Source organism: Primulina huaijiensis, chromosome 9 (genome assembly GCF_012295235.1).
Source record: "Primulina huaijiensis isolate GDHJ02 chromosome 9, ASM1229523v2, whole genome shotgun sequence".
In the NCBI taxonomy this organism is placed as follows: Eukaryota; Viridiplantae; Streptophyta; class Magnoliopsida; order Lamiales; family Gesneriaceae; genus Primulina; species Primulina huaijiensis.
Genome location: NC_133314.1, coordinates 2,272,060 through 2,296,759, shown reverse-complemented (window position 1 = coordinate 2,296,759; position 24,700 = coordinate 2,272,060). Strand labels below are relative to the sequence as shown.

Genomic DNA, 24,700 nt, shown 5'->3' with positions numbered 1-24,700 from the left:
TCTTTTATTTGTCTTGTTATTTTTATTATTCAATGATTGATTAACTTTATAGTATTTGTGAGAATGTTCGATTATAGTAAGAATAGAAGTATTATTTTTAACTTATATATCTTGATTAAAAATTATATATTAACCAAAAAGTTCAAGATTCAAATTTCAAGTATAAATTGACAAAAATATTTATTAAATTTTATATCATTTAAATAAAATAATCATACATATATGTAGTTGATCGAGAAGCTCAAGCTACTCACTTAAAATAACTAAGATTCAAACTCGACTTGAATAAAGATTTGAATCACTTAACTCGGCCGTAATCAAACTGGAGTCAAGTTTTAACTTAGTCGTTCATCAGTAAGTTGATTCATTTGCACGCCAAAATACGATAATCATTTGTATAGTCTAAAGTAGGGCAATCAATTAGTACGTAACTCGAAAAAAAATTTCACTTCAAAAAATAGAACATTGATTTATATAGATTTGTTAGGATCGGGTGATTGATTATAACAGAGTTCAATAAACAATCACACTAATTTGTTCGAAATTCGGTTGGGTTAATAACTTTGAATTTTGTAATTATCGTCAAGTCAATGTCAGATGGCTAATCAGATGCGGAAGAAAGCTAAGCTGACAGATTGAACAATAAAAAATGGCCAAGTAAGAAAAACAGATGTGTTATCAAGAGTAGACTGACTTAAATAACATAAAGATGTTTCTGGATGTTATGATATTTGAATTATTCATACGTCATCCTTTCTTTCTTCTGAGAATGATGTTCAGTAGAAGACTTTAGAAATTATAATTTTTGTAAAAAAACAGATTCAGTAAGGCTTTCACGGCCTAGCTAAAACTCCTAGTTTAACTTACTTAAACAACACTGGAAATACATTAACTATCAGTTTATAAGTATTTTGAAGTGAAATATATTAAGCACAAATTGATCATTAATGATCTGATATAATATTTAAGCGTGTACTAAGAAGTCTTGAAAGCAGTTGAGCTATTAAAATCTTGAATATTTGAACTTATGTGATGATTCCAAATAGTGTAACTGATTTCAAGTTCCTTTATTTATATATTTGGATCCAATAGTCAGTAAAATCAAATATTATATTCATTCCAAATGATTGTACGTATTTGGGATTCAGCCATGGCCTGAATTAATCGGATCGTTTTATTTTAAACCTAGTTGAAGTTCTAAACGTCACGTTTTTTGGCATTTTATCCTCAAATATATTAGTTCTCGGGAAAAAAAGCTAAAATGTTCATTCAAGTTTTTCTAATTTGAGTTTTGATTCTGCAAGTATTCAAATTTGAGGTGACAACATAAAATATTCATTCAAGATTTGTTTTTGGTTCTTTTTTCCAGAGTGTTAGCGCTGGAAAATGTTGAGGTGACAACATAAAATATTTATATGACGCCGAAAAATGTTTGACGTTTCAGGTTTCATGTCAACACTACATAATAAAAAGATCAAAAGTCAAAACACAATCTAATTTATTAGACCAAAACTCAAATTTTAATACTTACAAGATAAAACTTGTTAGAGGCAAATTTAGAGGAAATTTTGTTTATTATCCAATTAGTTCAATATATTAAAAGTAATAGAGATATTATTATCAAAATTAATTTATAATTATGTACAAAAGTAAAGTGTTCTTCAGGATGTTTCGATTGACTCCTTTAACATTTAGTTTAGTTATTATTTTTTATAAAATAAAGATTTTCTCAAATATTTGATATTGTCATCCTTTTTTATATTTAAAAATGATATACAAACAGATTGGATCAATAATAGTAAGTTGAGAAAAATATGGAAAAAAAGATGAGATATACTTAAAATTAATAATATATATATGAATTCAAATTTACATATTAAATATAATATAATGTTAAATTTGGAAAGATGTTGGTGTCTCGTGCCATACAATATATGTTAAGTATTATAATATAGTATAGATAGTATACATCAAATCAAATTTACATATCAAATATAATATAAGCAATTACCCTAACATGCTCAAATATTAAATTTGGAAAAAATTTTGGTGTCTCATGCCAAATATCTTTATAGCAAAGGCAAAAATTTGTGTGAGACAGTCTCACGGATCGTATTTTGTGAGACGGATCTTTTATTTGGGTCATCCATGAAAAAGTATTACTTTTTTATGTTAAGAGTATTACTTTTTATTGTGAATATCAGTAGGGTTGACCCGTCTCACAGATAAAGATTCGTGAGACCGTCTAACAAGAGACCTACTATATAGCAAATTAGCAGAGATTCAAATATCACTCATTTTATCGAAGAAAGCACAAGTGAAAATGCTAATCATCTTTTAAAAAAATTCTGATTAAATAAATATTGGATGATATTAATTTTTATCTGAAAACTAAAAATATTAAAAAAAAATCACTGAAAAAAACTAAGTAAATATGTAAAAAAAAAATTTAGAGCAAAACGCATTCATATTAATTATCTTATGAAATCTGGAGTAGCAAGTACAAAATGCCAATGAAGACATGAGATGCCAACAAATCCTTAACTTCGAGACAGACAGATCCAATCGAGTTGATATCTGTGTATCATGATTTACTCCTTGCAATGAGCCCGAAAAAATACACACATTAGTAAACTCGATTTGAAAACAAAAGTTCATTCCAGCTCGAATAACCGCCAAATTTGCGCCTTTAATTGACCCCAAATAATTTGTTAAACACGCATACCAATAACCAAACCTTTTGAATAACGCACCACTGTCCCCACACTAATTTAGTTACGAAAAACATCAACCCTTGCATCCACACACAAATCAACTACCTCCTTGTTTATATAGTGTTTCATGTCAATTAAAATGAATTCAAATTCACCCAATAATTAAAAGTATTTGAAATCCATTTTACTTTGTGTAAGTAATTTGTAAATAAGTAAATTCTGAATTTAAAATTTGATCTATTGATTCATTATTAATAATATAATTATAATCGAAATTCGTAGATTTCAAATATATCTCCCAAAATACAACCTAAAAATATAACATAAAATATAATAAATTTATTCAAAAGTATAATAACTTATTCAATCATTGGATGATCACACATTAGTATATATAATTAATTATCAAACCCTCTCTTTGCAAATAAAAAATAAATGAAACCGAAAGGATACACAAAAATTATACAAGTAATGAGTATGAACTAAAATCTTCATTATTCATTCTTATGGGCAAACAGTTCATACACACATCTGTAAAAGAATTTACACCACAACAAATCTTTACATTTTCTTATATAATACAATACATTGAATTTGTGCAGAATTAAACATTCCTATTTTTCTTCATGTATTCCCACCATTAATGTAAATGCAAGCATTGTGACCTACAACACAAGGAACAATTGTCACATTAATAACAGAAGAAACAAAGATACAATCAAGTCCAATGCGAGCTGAGTATGGAGAGTCACTCGATTTCGAGAATGTGTATCTTTGGCTGCTTTCATGCATGACTAATTCGACTCGTACAACTAAATTTTGAGGCCTGACCATTCTGCGAAATGACTCAGTGCTTCCCTTTTATATTTGATTCCTCAGGGGTAAGAAGTTGATTTTGATTTATGATAACATGCAATGAAAACAAATCCATAATAAGAGGTCTGCTCATGAAACTATATATTACTTACCATGAACAGTAGTAGCGAGTGTAACGGTCTGCAGGAAGCTGTGGCTCCATTAGTTCCTGCCACCAGATTGAGAAGAAAAGAGGTTCATTGCATGATCAGAAAAAATTAGCGTACATAAATCCAACAGAAGTAGATATGGCAATATCACAATCTTCGGATTGATTCGAAGAAATAATTGTCAATGTTGTCGTCCTGTGTGGCTATCTATATGGCGTAATGATTGAAATGAGTTTAATATTATCACCAGCTATTGGTTTTTGGTATAATAGCGAGTATTCAATGCTACAAAGATATTCCAAGCCACCAACCTGTTATTTGTCGCGGACCTCGTGTACCTGGAGTCAGTGGGATCGTGTTAGGAATCGTGGGAGTAGCTGGAGCCGGATTCAAGGTATTTGGAATTGCAGGTGTGGCAGGAGCAGAAGTTGCCGGAGCCGGAATCAATGGAGTCGCAGGTGTTGCAGGAACAGGGTTTTCTGGAGCTGGTGCAGGAGTCGCTGGAGTTGGGGCTGGCGTCTAGGCGAAAACCAACAATTTGTGTTGTTATGTTGATAATGCAATCAACTACGCTTTTAATAAACGTATAGCAGACACATGAATTTACAAAAAAACGTGTATTATTTCAAAAAAATTTCATAAGCTTTCCCGTGTGTTCCTCGAATCATGAATATGAAGCATTTATGATGAACAATTCCAACGCGGATTATCAAAGTCGACATTTTTATGATCCTCTGTACACCATGTTTCTGGAGAACGCTCGAAAATCATTCACAAGTCACAGAAGATTTGAATTTAAACTCATAATTACTTTTATTTTCCAAACATAAAAGAACGATGGAGTTGTCTCACCAGTACACTCTTCGAGAGACCGGCATCATAAGTCATGGAAAGATCAGGCTTATATATCCCAAAAGATCTCTCCGAGGTAGGACCAGGTTTCAAATCCTCGTCATAAAGTGCAAATATATATGTATCAACGGATTTTCCGGGCATAAGTGGTGTACCAACCATCGACCTAAGATGGCTCACCAAGTTCCCATTATAGGCTTTTGCATTGTCCAAACTTGGGCCAACTTCATTCGGATCTCCTTTATAAGGCCAACCTGTTTCAGCAACCACAATTTCAACGTCCTTAAATCCTATTGCTTTCAAGGCAGAGTGTACTGCGTCAACCTTACAAATCAAAATTTGAAAATCAGAAAAATTTCCTGCAAAACTTGTGACAAGAAGTAAAGAATCCATGCGAAATTTACAGATATACATGTAATAAATGCAAGTCTCCTTGCTCTCGTTGCGTTAATGCAATCGAGAAAACTGTAAGCACATTAGCCTAGAGCAGAGTTTACATCCAAACCTGTGAATTTTTTAAGCAACTATACAATCTAAACAATTGCATCAACATATGCCATAAATCCAGAAGATCAGCATATAACCCTTCCAACTTGTTTGACAATAAATATTGACATTTTATGTACAATTTTTCTAAAATTGCAAGTTCAGTCTCCTCAAGTTCACTCATTCACTAGACTTCCTATGTTCAGCCCTCTCCGGAATTCCTGAAATGTCCCTACCTCAATTTTACAAGTCACACTACAATACTGCTCAAATATTACAATATCTTAGACAGCACAAATTAATTACCTGGGCATCAAACATGTTCATGTACTTGATGCCGGTTCCTGCATCCACACGTCCCGGATTAGGCTGGAACAAACAGAAGGCCAGAGTTTCAGGCCTTGGATCGCTTTGATATGCGAAGAAAGGGTATGGATTGATCATAAAAGGCGACCCATTCGTGCTGTGGAACTCTAGCAATGCTTTCATTGTGTCACCATAGCCGAAAGCTCCGGATGAAGGAGGCTCTGATTGAGCCAAAACAGCCATCGAATTCACAGTTGAGACCTTAATTTTCCCACCCAGAGAGGCTGCAATCAAGTTCATATCATGATCATAACATACTTTGATCATCTAGAATTTAAGGTCCAAATACCGGCTTAATTCGAGGTGGCTTTTTTTTTTTTATCTAATGACTTAACATGCCGTGTTTATAATTATAAACAATAAAATATCAACCTAAGTTAAAAAAATAAGATAATCCGATAAAAAAATATGGCATTGAGAAAACACTCTTTAAATTCCAATCATACCCTAAATTTTCCCTCCACCAGTCAAGAGTTGAAGCACTAATCCGATAAAAATATGCCATTAAGAAAACACTCTTTAAATTCTAATCATACCCTAACCTTTCCCTCCACAAGTCAATAGTTGAAGAACTAAGTTCTTACCTGCATTGAGGGCGTTTTGGACATTTTGCATGGCGGGCACCAGCTTGGAGACCAGATTCGGATCATTTAACGTCACCACCTCGTTACCAACGGTAACGACAATAATCTTGCTGGCCGGATAATAAGCCAGCACATTCGAATTGACCCAATTACCCGCGAAATCCGGGTCGGACGCCAGCGCCGGAATGTCCCCATTGGCGGCGCCGATGACGATCCCGATTCCGGAGCCCGCGAGCGCCTTGATGATTCTAGGATCGGCGCCGTACAGGCGCACTTTTTCTATGCTCGTAGATAACAAGAGCTGCGCCGTCGACTCCGGCGGCGGGAGATTGTCCGCGACTTCCCCGTAATTGACTCCGATAAAAGACTCGGAATCTGCAAATTTAACAGAAAACCTTTTTAAATTTTATTTTTTTTGGAAAAGTATCTTTCTTCAAGAATTTCAACAGATATACGGAAGAACAACAAATGGGTTGCTGAGTTTTCTTCCTGAACAAGAATCAAACTTAAAACCAATAAAGAATTAAAAGGAAAAAAAAAGAAGAAGCAAGCTTGCTTCAGTGCTAAGGTAAAGAAAGGCATGTTCAACAGAGCGCCGTAAAGAGAACTTCAAAGTCATTAAATTCCGAATTCTTGGATGAAAAAGGAGGATAAAAAGAACATAACAAGAATGTACAGATCAAGATGAAAAGTAACCCAAGAAATCTTGAGGTGCGAAATCAAACAAGAAATCGAGAAAACGAAATAATTAGCTAACAAGAAACATACCAGCGGAGAAAAAACACAACCGGAACAAGTAAAGAATTAATAGTACTGTACACGAAGATCTCTGCATCTTTGAAAAACGATATGTAGAGATGGAGAAGTGTGAATCGAAGAAGAAGCCTACAACGGTAACCTTATTGATTTCAGGAATAATAATAACGATAAAGTTGGGAGATGGGAGGGTTTTAAAAGAATTGGAAACGTGGGGCGTGAGAATTTAGGTGTCTGTCTTATGCAAAAGTACATCAAACTTAATTTATTTAAACTGCTTTTAAGTCCATTTGATCTTTCCCAAAAAGTTTTTGTTAAACATGCATTCAGGTTCGTTAAATTATATATATACTAAAGAAATGAACAAACGTATACGTTGTAAAATAATTACTATTATATATATAAATTATGAAAATTGATTTCTAAAATTTTATTATAGTGTTTAAGTATTACATAGATAACGATAACAATAATGAAATTATATTATGTGTTTTGTAGAGATAATACATAAATTTATAAAGTGGGAATTAGATATTATAGTTTCGAGAAAATTATACAAAAAAAAAAAAATTAATTATCTAAATGAATAGAGTATTTCTTTAAATGCTAAATGATGTCACGTTGAATTAGAGTAAATATAGACATACGCCTCTATGAACACATAACTCGATCGAACACCCTACAATCACAAATTAAACTACTTTACAAAAAGAAGTTAAAGTTGGAACAAAACCATGTTCTCAATCAACGATAATATAATACAATTCAAACCACTTTAAAACACGAACTCAAAATCATGAGTAGATCTCTTGTGAGACGGTCTCACGAATCTTTATCTGTGAGACGGGTTAACCCTATCGATATTCACAACAAAAAATAATACTCTTAGCATAAAAAGTAATATTTTTTCATGTATGACCTGAATAAGAGATCCGTCTCACAAAATACGACACGTGAGACCGTCTTACACAAATTTGTGTCCAACATCATATATAAGATGCACAATAAAGCTACAATCCAAAAGCTATCAATATGAATTTCATTATCATAATAATTGATCAAATTTTAAAAAAATAAAAGCAGCCTCAAAACTTTTGGAAAGAAAGACGAAAGCACCTGCCGCCAGATGGCCGATAGCCTCTGGAATGAGACATTCGAGTCTTGTTTTTATTTTTCAAGTAGGTTACCATACCAGTATGTTTCTGCTAATGAAGACATTGATAGGTTGTGACATCGGACCGTGAGTGTGGAAATTCAAGACCTCCGAGTTGAAGTAAAAAGTACAAGAACTAAAAAAACATCATGTGTTGAGTGACTAACATCTAGAACATCTACGTACTATTCAATACATTGGACGGAAATTATCATATCAAAGTTATTCATCCAGGTTCGACTCGAGAGTGAACCGGTGAGGAGTCATCCCAGTTACCCGAATAGGTAAATGTTTTATGTCTGAGCTCCTGGCCTCCTAATTAACAGTGCTAAAGCACGCATAAGATAAAATCTGAACGAATCTAATAAAATATAACAGATAATGTTTTGACTTAACATCGAAGACACTTCCCCGGAAAATACAAGGCATCCACTTAATTATTTATTTGCTTGTGTTTTTCATGCTTTTTGCTGGCTGAAAGAATTGCCAGAAATTATAGTTTGAACTTGTCACCAATCAGGGGCGTATGTCGTCTCTTATTAATTATCATTACACACAGGTCATTACATTTTCAGTAGCATCACCATTCACCAAATATGGCTATAAAGTCTAGAAAAAGTTTACATTGTTTAGTGCATCGATCATGATAAAATATATGTTCATCTACACCTCGTTCTTTCTTCATCATCATTCCCCACTTCCTTACGAAGTGACCTAATATTATAGTTGCCAGGTGCTTGGGGATGCAGCGGGGTTGTATCGCGAACAGAACGTGGCTCCTGTGAAACAAATAGTTATTTTTACAATAAAAATTTACACAAAATAGCCAAAGACTATAATGTGAGAAAATGCATTGCAGAGGATAGTGCTCACAGCAGAGTAAGGAAATTCATCAGCCTCAAGCATGTGTGCTATTTGCCCCATCTTTGGACGTTTGCTGGCATCCATATCTATGCAGCGAAGGCAAACTAATAGTAATCTTTTCAAAGATCTTGGGGGAGGAGGAACTTTAATCAAAGGGTCTACCAACTCTTCGCCACGACGACTCCCTACCATTCCTTTGAACCATTCTACCAAGTTCATCTGAAATTTAAAGAAAGAGTGTATTAGTGCAATTCCCTTGCATTACGTAAGTTTGATGGGTTGGAAAAGTTGGAATGGAAAGAACCTCTCCTGGAGGTCTTGAATAGTCTATTGGACTCCTCCCAGTAATCAATTCCATGAGTAAAACTCCAAAGCTGTATACATCATTCCCCTCGTTGAGCATACCCGTGCTTGCGTAGTCAGGGGAGACATAACTGTGAAAAATAACTGAAAAGTTGATGATGTGCTTTTATTCGATGCAGAAGCACATACTAAATACCAGAGAAGGACGAACCCAAATGTTCCCATCACGCGTGTAGTAACATGGCTTTTCTCAGAACCCAATAGTTTGGCAAGTCCAAAGTCTGATATTTTCGGGTTCCATTTCCTGTCCAAGAGAATGTTGCTGGATTTCACATCACGATGAACAACTTTGGGTTCCAAACCTTCATGTAAGTATGCCAATCTGTGATAGCATTTTCAAATCCATGTATTAGTAGAAATAAGAAGGTAATGATATTGGTAAAGAGCAGGAATGAAAAGGCCGTGGACTTGGATAAATTTTGTGATGTCTAGTAGTTGCCAATGGTGGACTCTCTCCACTATAATTTAGCTTAACTTTCAAAAGTTCTGAAGGAAACAAAGTAATATCCTAAAGATCGTTTCAATAAAATGCAATTATCAATTTTACACTAAAACGGGAAACAGAAACACCTTTTGGTTATACACAAGGAATACTTGCGACAAGAAGTATGATGTCTCACCCTCTTGCCGTCCCTACAGCAATTTTCATCCTGATCTCCCAACCTAAAGGGCTAATTGGCCCGACATCACCATGTAACCACTGATCCAAATTGCCATTCTCGATGTACTCGTAGACAAGGAACATGTAGAGAGAAAAAGAAATTGTAGTGAGAATTCAAGCAGGCATGTTATACCTACATTGAAGCGAGGGCTAGTTAGGTACCTTTGAGCACCTTCTGCACAGTAACCTATGAGACCTACTAGATTCTTGTGTCTTGCTTTGCCTATGACTTCAACTTCCACCTTAAACTCCTTCTCTGCCTGGCCCCTGTTGACAACAGATCAGACACCATCAAGTTGATACTTTGCCCAGTACAATCAAGACATCAGGTATCATTTTATAGAGTTCATTTGTCAATCTCTTGAAGAAAAATAAGTATCATGGACAACTTTCATTCTCTCATGTCTTCCAGTAATTCAGCTAATTTATCCACATCACGAGGACTTTTCTGTTGAGAGACATAACGACCGTTACCTCGTATTTTACTTTATACTTAACTGTTCAATTTCAGATTTACTTTTATTGAATTTTGTCCCAATTGTTCAAATACATATCCTCAATGCCGAATGAATGCCACATTATCAGCGACAAATCCTTTTATTAAATCAAAGCGCATTCTGGGGGGAAATGATGACTTGCACTAAAATGGAAGTAACATGCAGTCATTCCCCACCAGAGACTTGTAATAGCAAACAAGTCGTGGTCTAACATTTCAGTGATATAACTTTTTCGTCATGAAATTCTGTAGAACAGTTAGTATCATTTCTGGAGCGACAAAAGCCAATTTCCACCAAAAATCTTACTCAAGAATACCAAAGTTTACTATATATATATATGTATATATATATATATATGTATATATATATGCATAAATTGGGAAATGAAAAATTGGAAGATGTTTAGACTTTAAAAGTTCAATATATATAAAAGGATAAAGTAAAATGAAGATAAAGTAAAAGAGTGATATTGCGACAGCACAAATATTAATTATTATTACTATTATTAAAAGGTAAAATGGTGGGTTAAAGTTCATCCTCCAGACGATGAAGAAGAACAAGAAGAGATAAAGAATCAAAAAGTAACCATTTACTTTGTTTTTATTCAATCCCTGGTCAAAAGAGACAAAAGCAAACGATCAAGCACTCAATTCAATAAAATTTAGATCTGAGAAGCTTTGATTCGTTTTAAATTCCATCCAAAAAATCCTCACCAAACACGCATACGTACAATATTACTTCAACTAATTCCACATGCGTCAGATGAGCACTTTAAACAAAAATCTCTATCACGAAATTGTCAATTAGAACTTAAACGCGAAATCATCTGTGACTTAAACACGAAATCATTTGCGTCTAACAACCAAAATAACCGCATTAACAGAATGTACTATTTACAACATACACAAGTATGGTAATGCAATTGCTTCGCGTGATAATAACTACTGCCACTGACATGCATCACATGGACTACCTTGAGTGAAATTATTATCAGTAATCAAACTTCATATAATTCTAACTTCCTGTTTTTGTACAATTCAAGCAAACAAGAGCTTTGAAAATCACGGAAACAATTCCTCTATGAACTTACTTGTTGTTTCGAAGATTTTTTACAGCAACTAAAGATCCATCCGGTAAGACACCTCGATAAACAATACCATAGCCTCCTTCACCGATCACATTCTTAGTGGTGAACTGATCCGTCGCAATTTGAAGCTCGCTCAAGCTAAACCACCGTCCCCAGCCGAAGTTACCCAAACCGTCATTGGAGCTAGATTCATTGCTTTCCGAACTCCTTTTAATCCTACCCGAGTCGATTTCCGTTTCCTTAACCACATCTTCAATCAAAAGCACTTTGTCTCTATCTCTACCAACTTTATCCGTTTCTCCTTGATCAAACACTTTGCCAACTTCAATGGCTTGTTCTTGAATGGACTCTTTAAATTCTCTGATCTCTTTAGAGACCAGAGGCAAGAGTCCTGAACTGTGTCTGACCGCAATGCAGCGTCGTCTCGAATTCCGATTCCGGCGAAGCATTAGGAGGATCAAAAGGAAAACGACGAGAATAAGCACAACTGTAGTGATTATGACGACGTAGAGTTTCTGGCCGAAAATCGAAGTCTCCGAGGTGAAAATGCTGTCGCCGGAAGAATCGCCGGGAACCGCCATAAATACTGGCGAGGTAGAACGAATTGGAATGAGAGATTTTGCGTGAACATGAAGAATGGCTACCGCTTTTGAATTTAAGAGGCCAAACGGGAGTAAATGCTATTCTATTAAAATAATATTAAATTGAAAAGGTGGGGTCGGAGGGCTCCATAATAATAATTAAGGAAAAAAGGGTGGAAAGGAGAATAGAATCGATGTGGAGAAATTCATCGGGGTATCGAATAGTAAATTTATGAAATATTGTGTTATCGATAAATAATAGCTAAAATTTAAATAATGAGTCGATTGGACTTTCTAAATAAAAATATGTTGGCAACTCTTTTTTTTATTATATCGAAATTGATTAGATCCATATACTTTTACAGTATTTTAGAATGTATCTAATTTTTTTAAAATTATATGATATAGTGAGAAAAATTGAATTGTGGTACAATTTAAAATTTTGTAAATGTGTTATTTCCACGAGTTCTAATTTGTGGTAAAATGATTTGCGCTCCATTTATAATATTGGTGGAGATATCTCCAGAACACTTTCACTAGATTTGCAACTTGAAGATAATAAAACTCAAGATATTATGTTATCAAATTTGAAGTCGACACAAAGAGAATTCTTTGTTCTTAAGATGAATTTGTCTCGCACATGGTCCTTACAGATATGACAATCGTCTCTTAAGATATAACAACTTCTAACTTGAGATAGTAGCACTACAAATCACGAATTTTGTAATCAGAACTGAAGCAAACTCTATTTTGAGAAGAAAGAAGAAAAAGTTCATATTAAAGCAAATGATCTTCTTTTGTTTGATCATCTCGTAGTTGTTATTTTGTTTCTTCATTTTTTATTTCATCCATATAGATTGACATATCAGTCACAAATCTCAAAAATGTGACCAAAAGACACGTTTTGGAAGTGAAGTTCCATGAAAACTCGCAATTGTTATCAAACAACGCTGTCAGACGCTTAGGCGCAACATTACTGGTGTCTAGGTTCCTCCCTCACGGCCTAGGACACAGAGAAGACACCTCCTCTGTGCAATGACGCCTCTCCTGCGGCCTTGGTTGTTCAGGGCTGCATTTAGGGCCCTGAGACACCCTTTCCAAGCACCTCAACAAAATCTTTCATGTGAATGAAATTAATGCATGAATAAACTTGATGTTAAAAGAGAGTTTATACGGAAAATCATCGCATCAGGAGAGTTAGCTTTTGGCCGTGAACCATGCTTAGTAAAATATTATCGGATTTACTAGATCACAAAGTGAACATGGTGTCTTGAACTTCTTGGCATTATATGTGTAAAACAAAACAACAATACGCACACGATAAAATTTCTATCATTTTCTTTTCGTATTTTGGTTGTGCCAATTTGGGTCATAGAACACATCTTGAGTTTATAAGTGTTTCATTAGGCGGCTCGTCTTCACACTTGTATAGTTGATCTTTCTTTTGAAGAGTATCATACAATACTCCATCTTTTACAAGCAAAAAATAATTAAAAGTACAAACTTATCCTCACTATATTTGTAGGAACAACATTTTCCGTCCTAGGAATGAGAAAATAATAATTCTCAAGTACTAACACAAGTTCTCATAATTTAATTGTCTCATTGAACCAAAATCTTGGGATCTCCGGTCAACAAGATTTGGATCCCAAGATTTGATTGCCACTATGAAAACTTTATTATGTAGATTTTAAGCTAATTCCTCTTGACAAGCTATAGATTTGATCTCTTTCCAAAGATTTTATTAAGAATATATCTAGTTATTTTATGATATTTTGTATTCAACGTACACGTTCGTACCTGTCATCATTCATTTAATTTTTTGTTTTATCCTAACATGATAATTTTATCTTAAATTAATTTCTTGCAGACATGGATTTACGTACAAATTTTTAAATAATTCGAAATAACTCTTTAATGCAATTCTAAAGTTCGAATTTTAAGCGCACGACTTAGAAAATTCAAACTCGAGAGTCTATAAGCGTTGAAGGTTGTAAAATTGGCATCCAGAACCAAACCAGCATGGAAAAATAAAGAAAAATGATGTATTTTAATTACAGTTGTCAAATATCATTTGATGATGTAAAATTTTAGATATATGATTGATTATCTTTTCCATTCATAGTCTAAATTTTATATCTCGAGTCTCATTCTGATTTTATGTTTTTTACTGTGAAGAATTTTCATATATTCAATACACAAAGTATTGAATTATTGAGCTAAGAAACTACGTGAATGAACTTATTCATATTCATGTATTTAACATAATCTTTGTGATTCATAGTTTACAATTTTTTCATATTGCAAAAAAAATCATATTAGTATTTATTCAATCAAAAAATTCGAAAGAACATCTAATTTAAAGAGTATAACAAAAATAAGCAATCAAAAATTTCAAAAACTGATATTTGAAATTCAGCGATTCACAAGTTGCCGTATTTTCGTGAGACTGCATAATTTGAAGTTAGCTTTTACTTAACCGAAATCCAAATAAGGCGAGATGCTGATTTTTCTTCTATAAAAGTGATCATCTTAAAAATTTAATATTATAATTACTTATTTATCAAACATTACTCATTTTTTATTTTCAATTTTTTATTTTTGTTTTCAAACACTACTCACTTTTGAATTTTTCCACTTCTTCATAAGCTATAAATTTGACACAAAACTCACGTGAGACGGTCTCACATGTCAATTTTGTTAGACATATATTCTATTTTGTTTACTTATGAAAAAATATTATTTTTTATGCATAAAAATATTAATTTTATGTCAGATATGAGCAGGATTGACCCGTCTCACCAATAAAACTCTGCGAGACCGTGTCACAAGTGACCTTTTTATTTAAGAGTAGGGCTCTTGTGAGACTGTCTCACGAATCTTTATCTGTGAGACGGGTTAACTCTACCGATATTCACAATAAAAAATAATACTCTTAGCATAAAAAGTAATATTTTTTCATGGATGATCCAAATAAGAGATCTGTCTCACAAAATACGACCAATGAGACCGTTTCACACAAGTTTTTGACTTTATTTAATTACTTATACAAACACATATCTTTTGCAAACACATCCAAATGGATTATTACTCATTTTTTCGATAAATTATCTAAATAAATTATCTTGAATATTAGTTAGAACGATTTGCAACTTTTATCTGGTATATCAAAAAATGTTATGTACTTTTTCCAAAAATCATATAACATATAGAAATATTTATAAAATTAAATTTACCATATTTGATTATTATTTTAATTAGATCAAGGACAACTATAACTTTTTTCTTTTCCTTCAATTTCTAATTAATGTATACTAAATATGTTACAATTATTTCCGATCCAGCACTTCACCAATCTCTACGATCAAATATAAAAACACAATTCTAATATTTTAAATCATACAACATCTCAAACGTCAAATATCGATCAGTCTCGCTCTCCCATATTCGACCAATATTTATCGTTCATGTACCAAAAAGGGATTTACGCTCCTATTAATGTATGGGTTTTTTTTTCTGGGACATACATGTTAGGCCTTTAATTTGACAGATATTACAGGTAGGCCAATTCAGAGCTTATGATTTATGAAATAGAACTTCATCTAGTTTTTTTTTATCCTTTTTCTTCAAGCATAAAATATTTTAGAGATTATGAGTTTTTAAAATGGAGGGGTAAACTTAGAAAATGATTGTTTTTTTTAAACGAAGAGGCTTTCGAAAATACAGGTTTAACATTTTGGGAGTCAACAAACCACAAATTATTAATCGATTTGGCTCTAAAGATTTTCTCAATGCAAGCATTGTTGAGTGCAATAATTGTTTTTGTCAGGTAGAACGATCGAAACGTGGTGTTTGAGCTGTTATACAGTTTAAAAATATTTGAGTTACATTGTTATTATTAACTATAACTTTTGATAAAGTGACAAACACTATATCCTACAAACATTTACTTCGAACAAGATTAAATTATTAAATAGTTTATCATTTATTTGATATTTTTTATAATAAAGTTTCAAATCTTGATATATGATCTAAAATTATTAAAAAATTTGACAAATAAACTGTGAAAAATAGTCGAATCAATTTATTAACGTCGTGACACGATATTTAAAAATAGGCATGTAAAATAATTTTATAAAAGATTTATTTAGTTTATGTCCATTACAAATTTATGACACACAACAAGACAAATAACATTATTTTTTGAAATATGTTCCAAACAAATACATAACTTCTAGAAATAAAATATTCTCCAAATTTATATATTCAAATGACATCTTTGGCTGAATAAATTTTCTTGTATATTATGAGAATTTAGTAAATATATAATATAATTAGTTTTTCTCGATATATTATAAGCTAAATCATAGATAATGCTCTAAAATTTCTTATTAATAATTATAAAATAATTTTAATTAAAACGAGTGGATCAATGGAGGAGGACGGGGACAATTATTATGTCATAATTATTTAAAAATTTATCAATTTAATTTTAAAATATAGCTCTTGATAAAATATACAAAATAATTTCAAATTCTAACTTCCGAGAATTTTGAAAATTTCCTCACTTGTTAATATTTTTGGCCCATTCACTAAATCCAAACAAACTATGAGAAAAAAGTCAGGAACCATAAGTTATTATTATTATTTTTTTTTAATGAAATTACTTCCATTAATTTGTAAAAAGTGTTACAATACAAAAACACTGAGCATCCTCAGGAGATAAAGAAGTTCCAAATACATCAATACAAAACCAAATACAACACGAAATCAATAAATCTATGTCAATACACGAAACACTTCAGTCGAAGTCGGAATACTCCTGAAGACGTGAATCTGAATCTTCCTAATTACTGCAACAACATTGGGCTTCTCATTTTCAAATATAAGCTTGTTCCTTGCATTCCATACGTTATCATTGCTTGGAGGACAGGGGGATTAATAATGAACTTGAGGATGTAATTTTTTTTATGATACGTCGTAGTCGTTATTTTTTTATATTCGATAATTAAATTATTAGGTTAATGCAGTATATTGCAAACTATGTTGGTCAAGTAAATTGTAATGATTCTATCGAGACAATTTTGCCGGAAGAAATCGAAATATGTTAATTTGTCAAATACTCATATATTCCACCAAATTGAATTTATGTAGGATGTAAGGTCGTTTTTGAGCACATTACATTATTGTATAAGTATATATTATTTTAAATGTGGTTTGGATATAAAGATCCTTTTTTTGAGAATATATAAAAATCCAATTTAAAAATCTTTAACAATGAATGGAAGAGCGTACCTGACAGGTATTGTTTCTTGTGACCCTTTTCTTTCCCTAATATATAAATGTAATATAAAATAAATTAAACATTTTTTAGTAATAAATAGATGAAGCGATGCAGCTATTTTTTAAAAAAATTTTAATACCTTATAAATTTGATTAATCCAAATCAAAGTTTTCAAGGAAAATGAAGCGATACAGCTATTTTTTTAAAAATTTTAATACCTTATAAATTTGTTGAAGAAATTTTGCATCTTAGTCGATAAGCTTATCCCAAAAAATATTGATATGAAAAATTGAACTATTGACCATTCAAGCACTCACGGATAAATATATTTTTTATATTCAAATTATAGTACAATTTGAAAAACAACTAAATTTAAACAAAATTATTAAATCAAGTGCATAAAATTTTAATCATAGAATTACACAAATTGAGATAACCGGTAGTGACTAGTGTCTGTGCTCCGAAATATTTTGTCACATTTTCATATCGTTTTTTTTCCCGGAAGATTTGTTTGTTTATTGGTTTTTATGGTTAACAACTTTTTTATCAAACACTTTTTCAAATTCTTAAAAAATCAATACCGAAATTCAAAAAAAAAAATTTATTATTAGGGTAATTTCGATCGTTTGCTAACAATGTCTCCATGCTCCTACAAATATATTTATTTTATTATATTTCAATTGTATATATGGTTTTTTTTATTGAGTTGTAATTTTATTAATATATATGATAGGATCGTTTGGGGGCAAACATTGAGTTACAATAGCTCGGTTATTAAAATATTGAACACAAAAAAATTAAATCAGGTTTGATTTTCAAACCAAACAGAAGACACTCAAAATAATATCTCGTATTGAACATTTTGAAAAACATTTAAAAGATATGCAAGTTGAATATGTAAAACGTTTTTTTTTTGTTTAAGTATTTTATCAAGTACTTGATATACAATATTTTGAATATTTGAAGAATATATAAAATGTTTCAATAATGAATCTTATAAACAGTATGAATAATTAAATGTAATAAATAAAAAACACGAATTTATTTATGGATGTTCGGAGATGAACAACTCATACATCACACCTTCTTCCGTCTAAGAATGATTTATTAGAAGAATTTGGTTTATAAACCTCCTTGTACAAACTCATTGCAACTTATGACTTATATATTGTCTAATTGAAACTCCTAGCACATTCGATTGTAGACCGCAACCTCATAATCAGCATAATGTTTAACGTCTTTATGTCAATACTACAAACACGATCTTTAATGTTTTTTTGTGAAGACTCACTCGACTAAATTTTGAAGCTCAACTCTCGTCTATATGTGTGAGTAATCGTGTGTGATGATTTTTACCTTATATGTATATATCAAATGCATCCTCACATTTGGATTTACTCTCATTCTAATTAATTTATTCATGTAGACTGCCCATTTTTTGAATCATCTTCTAAAGCTTGTATTTAATTTGCAATATGTTGTATATATAGCCTCTTTAGACAAAAGAATAAGAATGTTTGGAAACTTTGTGTGCAGATTCTGACATTGCAACGATATAATTCGTGTTTCTGGCCATTATCTGTAACTGAGCTGTTATTAGATCGAGCTGATCTGTTATGAGTTTGAGTTGTTGGCTTGATCTGAGTTGTTGCATGTGAGCTGTTGCCAAGCTAGTACAAATTGAGCTGTTGGTTTTGCTTTATTATAGCTATTGATTCCTCGATATTTGGCAAAAGTGTTGAGGACGAAAGTTGTAGCACTTTCTCTTTGATTTCCATGGAATCATGAATCAATCAATTTCAAGTTTTTATTAGAAATATATATTTGACAGATCATGCTGTTAACAATCTGGAATTTGTTTTTCATTATGTGCATAACTAGCAATTTCATCGTAGTTTATCAGCTTCTCTTTATCCAATTCAGGCTTGACTTATAAAGATGATTTGTAGATTGATCTCTTTGCTTTGTAATTCATATTGAATAGTTCTATTTGAATTATGGAGCTGAGAGATATGACTAAAATACGAGAACTGTTCTATTCAAACTGATCGTTGTTTATGTTTCCATCAGCTCAATCTTACTACTAATATTTCGCCTAAATAACGCTAAAAACCAACTAAGATGTGAAACATGACTTATGTAAAATTGAGTTTTCTTTTAATTCGTTTTGGCATCTTGTCATTTGCATCACTGAATTGTGGGATATCATTGAAACATTGCAGCTCATCAGATTTTTCATTTGGTTCATTTTGAGTTTCACCTTCTAACTTAAGATAGCAACTTCGCACTTAAGTCAATATATTAGAAACAAATATGTTAGAAACCAAATAAAAAGTTATGTTATAATCAAAATCAAGATTGCTCGTGTTTCTCAATATAACAATATAATTATGATATAATTGAAAATTTTTAAAAATATTATTTACCAATTAATTTATTTATAATAATTCATATATCAGTTCATCAATAATTTATGTATCAAAATATTTTTTACTCCAAGTAAAAATAAATTCTTTCAATAAAAAGCAAGTTGTATTTAACAAACAACAATCTCAAAAAATAACAATTTCTAATTTAACAAAAAGAAAAAGAAGGTGAGCCTTCACCACCCCTGACCGAGACGAACAGTAGCTAGCCAAACTTCGTTTCGCCTAGAGATATGGCCTCCTCCTTGGCTCGTAAATCCGTGTCCGCTTTTCGCGCTCGTCACTTAGTAAGTCTCTGTCATGTTACCTTACAATTTCGATTTTCGTTGATGAGAAGATGTCGTTTTGCTTTTTGATTCGATTCATTCTATAGGGTTGAGTTTTGCTTCGATGTGATTTCGTTTATTCCGATGCCGTTTCTATTTTTTAAGGAATTAAATCTGTACGAGCTAGCTGATCGTTGTACATTTTTCACTTGATTTTTTGGTTAAATTATAATTCCGATTTCTGATCCTCGTATTCGATTTGATAGAGCCCCAGTGCTCTGATCAGTTTAGTTTAGCTCATTTATCTGGAATTGCTGTTATTAGGATTAAAATTAGTACGTGGTCATTAAAAACGGGTAGTTTGGGTTTAGTATGTAAGTATTTTGCTTGCATCTCAGCTGGACTGGGAATTTCATTTTTTTGGATATTGCAGTTCATGGAATTTTTTTAGCTATTTATTTTGATGGACGGCAAAATCTTTTATTCCTCCATTGCAAGTGTTCTAACCTTGCCTACCCTTTGTATACCATTGTTGTTAAATTTTTGGCTGGTTGTTTTGCATGATCTTCTGTAGAAGGTTAATAATGCTGGTTCACGCTATCTGTCTATTCTGTGCCCCAAAAGTCTTAACTAGACTTGCATTCGCAGTCAAACCTTCTATCATGATAAATTCATCAGTAAGGAGGATGTTATACTAACGATTTTATATTTTGTATTTTCTTAATATATTTGGGGTTCGAAACTATAGGCTTTGGCAGTGCAAACATTGAAAGGAACCAACTGCTCTGGAGCAACATACAGTGAGCGCTCATTTGCCACAAAGCAGTCGTTCTCTACTGATAAAGGTTTGTATTACGAAAAATTTGAATCATTTTACAATACAAAAAAAATTTGAATCATTTCCTGCATTGAATTGAATTTTGCTTTTGGTGTATAATACACTTGAACAAATGATTGTATACTGAGATATGAATGGGAAATATTAATGGTGCTACTGTACAGGGTGAAAGTGCTTTTGTCATGGTCCTTTGTGCATTTACACATGGAATTATTATTACAATTTTGTTCTTTGATCTCTTGTACATGAAAGGAAAAGTAATTCTTCGTGAATATCATTCTTGTTGCCGTTTTCATTTTGCTTTAGACCAGTATAGATCAAATAGCAAGCTGGTGATACTGTAGCTTTTGCCTGTGCATATTCTCTTGTAAATGTCATCTCAAACACAGGCAATTCATAAACAATTGATTCAGCATGCAGGTTATCTTCATCACGTTCAAGTCATAAGATACTCATGATATTTTGCTGAGTAACCCTAAATATATGTAAAAGAACAGTGACAGTGGTGATACAGTAGCTTTCGGCTCTGCATATTCTCTTGTAAATGTCATCTCGATCACAGACAATTCATAAACAATTGATTCAGCATGCAGTTTTATCTTCATCAAGTTCAAGTCATAGGATACTCGTGATATTTTGCTGATTAACGCTAAATATATGTAAAAGAACAGTGACAGTTTCACATTTTGATTTTTTATTTGTTTTGGGCTCTTTAACCTACAGATGATGAAGAAAGAGAGAAACTTGCAAAGGAGATATCAAAGGACTGGAGTTCTGGTTAACAAAGTTTCACATCTTTTATCTATATTTGGTTCATTGTTTTTGAATATTTACCGGAAAATCTTAAAGTTTGTCTCCTTGCTACCTACTTGTAGTTTTTGAGAGGAGTATAAATACTCTATTTCTCACTGAGATGGTTCGAGGTCTGTCGCTGACACTCAAATACTTCTTTGATCAGAAAGTAACTGTAGGTGTTTTCTTTTTCATCCTCTTTCTATCATGGGAAGGTTTCAGGTTCTTTGTTTTAAAGTTTTTGGCTAAAGTGCATTGCTGGGGATTTGGGGCTTTGAACAGGAAAAGCATATTATTGTGTATTAACAGGGCAGGGTCTCTTACAAAAAAGGCCTTCGCGCTTGGTATTTCTAGTCGATAGATAAATGCCTGAGATTACTTTTCTTCTGCAGATTAATTATCCTTTTGAGAAGGGTCCTCTGAGTCCTCGTTTTCGTGGAGAACATGCCCTGCGGCGTTATCCAACTGGAGAGGAACGCTGCATTGCTTGTAAACTATGTGAAGCTGTTAGTAGTAGATTCTATCGCTCCCTTTGCTCAAGTTTATTTAATCGTGGTATTCTAGGGTCATTTATAATTAGTTTAAGAAACACTTTTGAAGTTGACTTTTGTTTACGGTTTACTTTTTTAAAAAAAGAAAGCTGTTCTGTTTTTAGAAATAATAGTGAAAAATAGCTATCTCATCATTTTTTAAAGAAGCTAAATTCAGACATCTAAAATCACATTTTTTTTATTTCTACCTTGCTTATACGCTCTTCTAAAATAGAATCTTGATCCAAACATTATTTTTTCAAAAAAATACTCATGTAACTCATATTTAGTTATTCATAAACTTTGGGGAGACGCCATATCTGCATAGGGATTCTGGACTTCAACGTGGCTTCTGTCAGTCTGTTACTTGATTGTCATATTTCTAAATCATCTACATTACTGGAAATATTCTCAGTTCCAACTCATTGTATACATTGGGGGCTTCTGGTGCAGTTATGTTTATATTGTCTTGTCACTGATTACAATTTTAGTTCATGAAATATCCATTCTTGTACAGATATGCCCTGCTCAAGCAATCACCATTGAAGCTGAGGAAAGAGAAGATGGGAGCAGACGGACAACCAGGTATGCTTGTATCTTGTATTTGTGTGCACGGACTACTTATGGATCACATTCATACAAGTTTTGATCTGCAGGTACGATATTGATATGACAAAATGCATTTACTGTGGGTTTTGCCAAGAAGCGTGCCCTGTCGATGCAATTGTTGAAGGCCCCAACTTTGAATTCGCTACTGAAACTCATGAGGTCTGAATTTCTAACTTTAATTTCGGTTTGACTACATATCGGAGTACAACACTAATCACACCACAATTCTTTGAATGTAATAATAGGAACTTCTATATGACAAGGAAAAGCTCTTAGAAAATGGTGACCGCTGGGAGACTGAGATTGCTGAGAATCTTCGATCCGAAAGCCTATACCGTTGATTTAGTTTTCATTTCCGTCATCTCCAAAACATGGACGTGCAGAAGGATATTGAAGTTTTTGAAAAACTGTCTAATAAAGGAAAATTATTTACTCTCCTGCATTATGTATCGCCCGCCAGCTAGCGAACGTCATTCCCATAAGCATCTCTAAACTTGCCTGATATGGGATTCTACGGTCGAGTGGATTTTCTTGTTATCGTGTTAACATTGTCTGGGATGTTTTAGTTTCTTTGTTTCTTCAAAATTGCCCCCACACCGACCTTGTTCTGTCATTTTGTTTTCAAATATAAATCTACCAAGGCCCAATAAAGTTTCAAGTCTGCGGCCTACGGGTGGTCTCATTTTCTGTTGAATAGTAGTAATTAGACCATGTCTAGAATGAGTCCCTTGAAAGCGAGTTATGTATCCACGTTTAATTATGGTCAGTAATTAAGATTTTGCTGGGCAATTAATTGATTTCGAGATTTAAAATTATTTTAATAATTGGGAATTTGGAATGTTTTAATTTATTGCAAGAATATATTAAATTAAAGAAAATGGATTTGAAATATATGGATTTAAAAATTACCCAACTGACTTAGATTAATGTAGACTAGGATGATTTCAATGTCACACAAGGATGTGAGTGAGTTAAGTTATTTGTAAGCAATTTGATCAGAACTTGATTGGAATTTGTTCGAGTAGCTCAAATATTTTTTCGAGAGTTTCAATTACTTGTACTCGAGTAGTTCGTGCGTGCGTGCGTGTATATATATATATATGTATATATATTACACTATATAATTAATTATTATTATTTGACTAAGGAGGTGGTGTTTGTATATAAATGATTGTAAGTGAACATATAAAATAAAAAAAATTCAATATACTTACATCGCGCTGAAAGTCATTAATAATATTCACTTATATACATAAATGTAAAAAATTATAAAGTCTTATAATTGCAAATAAAATAAACTAGGTTATTTTTATTATTCACCTCCAACGATCAGCAATTGAGATTTTTTTTATACAATGGGGTGAATTGCTTTTTATCCACATATGGCAGTGATTATATACTAAAATATATCTTGATATTCCAAAAAATATTTTTTTAGAATAATTGTTCAAATATAATTTTTTTAAATAGTTGTCCAGACATTTTTTTAGTTATAAAAACATTTTTATAGAATAATTGTCCCTTTATCCAAACACATATTTCTCAAAATAACTTCTAAAAAAATTTATAATTTTTTAGTAAAAACTTTTATAATTTTTTTTAAATACTCGTTCAAACAAAAACTTACATGCTTAGGACATCTCCAACCCTACGCAAAAATGGCGTTTCACGCCATTTTGGCGCAGGGGGAGAAGCTCCAACGGGAGGTGCGCTTCCCTCTGCGCCATATTTGGCGCAGGGAGTTTCTTTCTTTTTTTTTTTTAATTTTTTTTTGTTTTTTTACTTATAATAAATATTTAAGAATTATAAATATTATTTATTTAATAATATGATATTATTATTATATTAATTTAATAATTAGATATATTTAAATAATATTTTTTTATTGTTTTAATAATTAGATATTTAATAATAAAAATTAAAATATGAGAGAAGCACCAACTCCGGATGTAGAAATGGTTGTCGATGAGAATATCAGATTTCAAGAATTTCTCGCTCGATATAAAAGGATAAAAGACAAAGATGC

At 32.2% G+C, this 24,700-nt stretch overlaps 3 protein-coding genes across 3 annotated transcripts; 1 reads left to right on the top strand and 2 right to left on the bottom strand.

The window, feature by feature from the left end:
• Nucleotides 1–3,192: 3,192 nt before the first annotated feature.
• Nucleotides 3,193–6,932, bottom strand: LOC140984055 (glucan endo-1,3-beta-glucosidase 7-like). Its single transcript, XM_073451215.1, has 7 exons — nucleotides 6,736–6,932; nucleotides 5,968–6,342; nucleotides 5,324–5,607; nucleotides 4,532–4,855; nucleotides 3,991–4,198; nucleotides 3,683–3,738; nucleotides 3,193–3,379 (listed from the first exon to the last, which is right to left on the bottom strand). The coding sequence occupies exons 1-7, from the start codon at nucleotides 6,800–6,802 to the stop codon at nucleotides 3,329–3,331; spliced, it is 1,365 nt and encodes a 454-aa protein (XP_073307316.1). The 5' UTR covers nucleotides 6,803–6,932; the 3' UTR covers nucleotides 3,193–3,328.
• Nucleotides 6,933–8,417: 1,485 nt separating this feature from the next.
• Nucleotides 8,418–12,002, bottom strand: LOC140984050 (probable receptor-like serine/threonine-protein kinase At4g34500). The gene is made up of 7 exons (XM_073451212.1): nucleotides 11,352–12,002; nucleotides 9,927–10,031; nucleotides 9,724–9,846; nucleotides 9,255–9,425; nucleotides 9,045–9,174; nucleotides 8,750–8,959; nucleotides 8,418–8,655 (listed from the first exon to the last, which is right to left on the bottom strand). The coding sequence occupies exons 1-7, from the start codon at nucleotides 11,927–11,929 to the stop codon at nucleotides 8,536–8,538; spliced, it is 1,437 nt and encodes a 478-aa protein (XP_073307313.1). The 5' UTR covers nucleotides 11,930–12,002; the 3' UTR covers nucleotides 8,418–8,535.
• A 7,773-nt stretch (nucleotides 12,003–19,775) lies between these two features.
• Nucleotides 19,776–23,129, top strand: LOC140985242 (NADH dehydrogenase [ubiquinone] iron-sulfur protein 8, mitochondrial-like). Its single transcript, XM_073453033.1, has 8 exons — nucleotides 19,776–19,926; nucleotides 20,654–20,750; nucleotides 21,467–21,520; nucleotides 21,619–21,710; nucleotides 21,928–22,041; nucleotides 22,583–22,650; nucleotides 22,722–22,833; nucleotides 22,920–23,129. The coding sequence occupies exons 1-8, from the start codon at nucleotides 19,873–19,875 to the stop codon at nucleotides 23,013–23,015; spliced, it is 687 nt and encodes a 228-aa protein (XP_073309134.1). The 5' UTR covers nucleotides 19,776–19,872; the 3' UTR covers nucleotides 23,016–23,129.
• The last annotated feature ends 1,571 nt before the right edge of the window (nucleotides 23,130–24,700 follow it).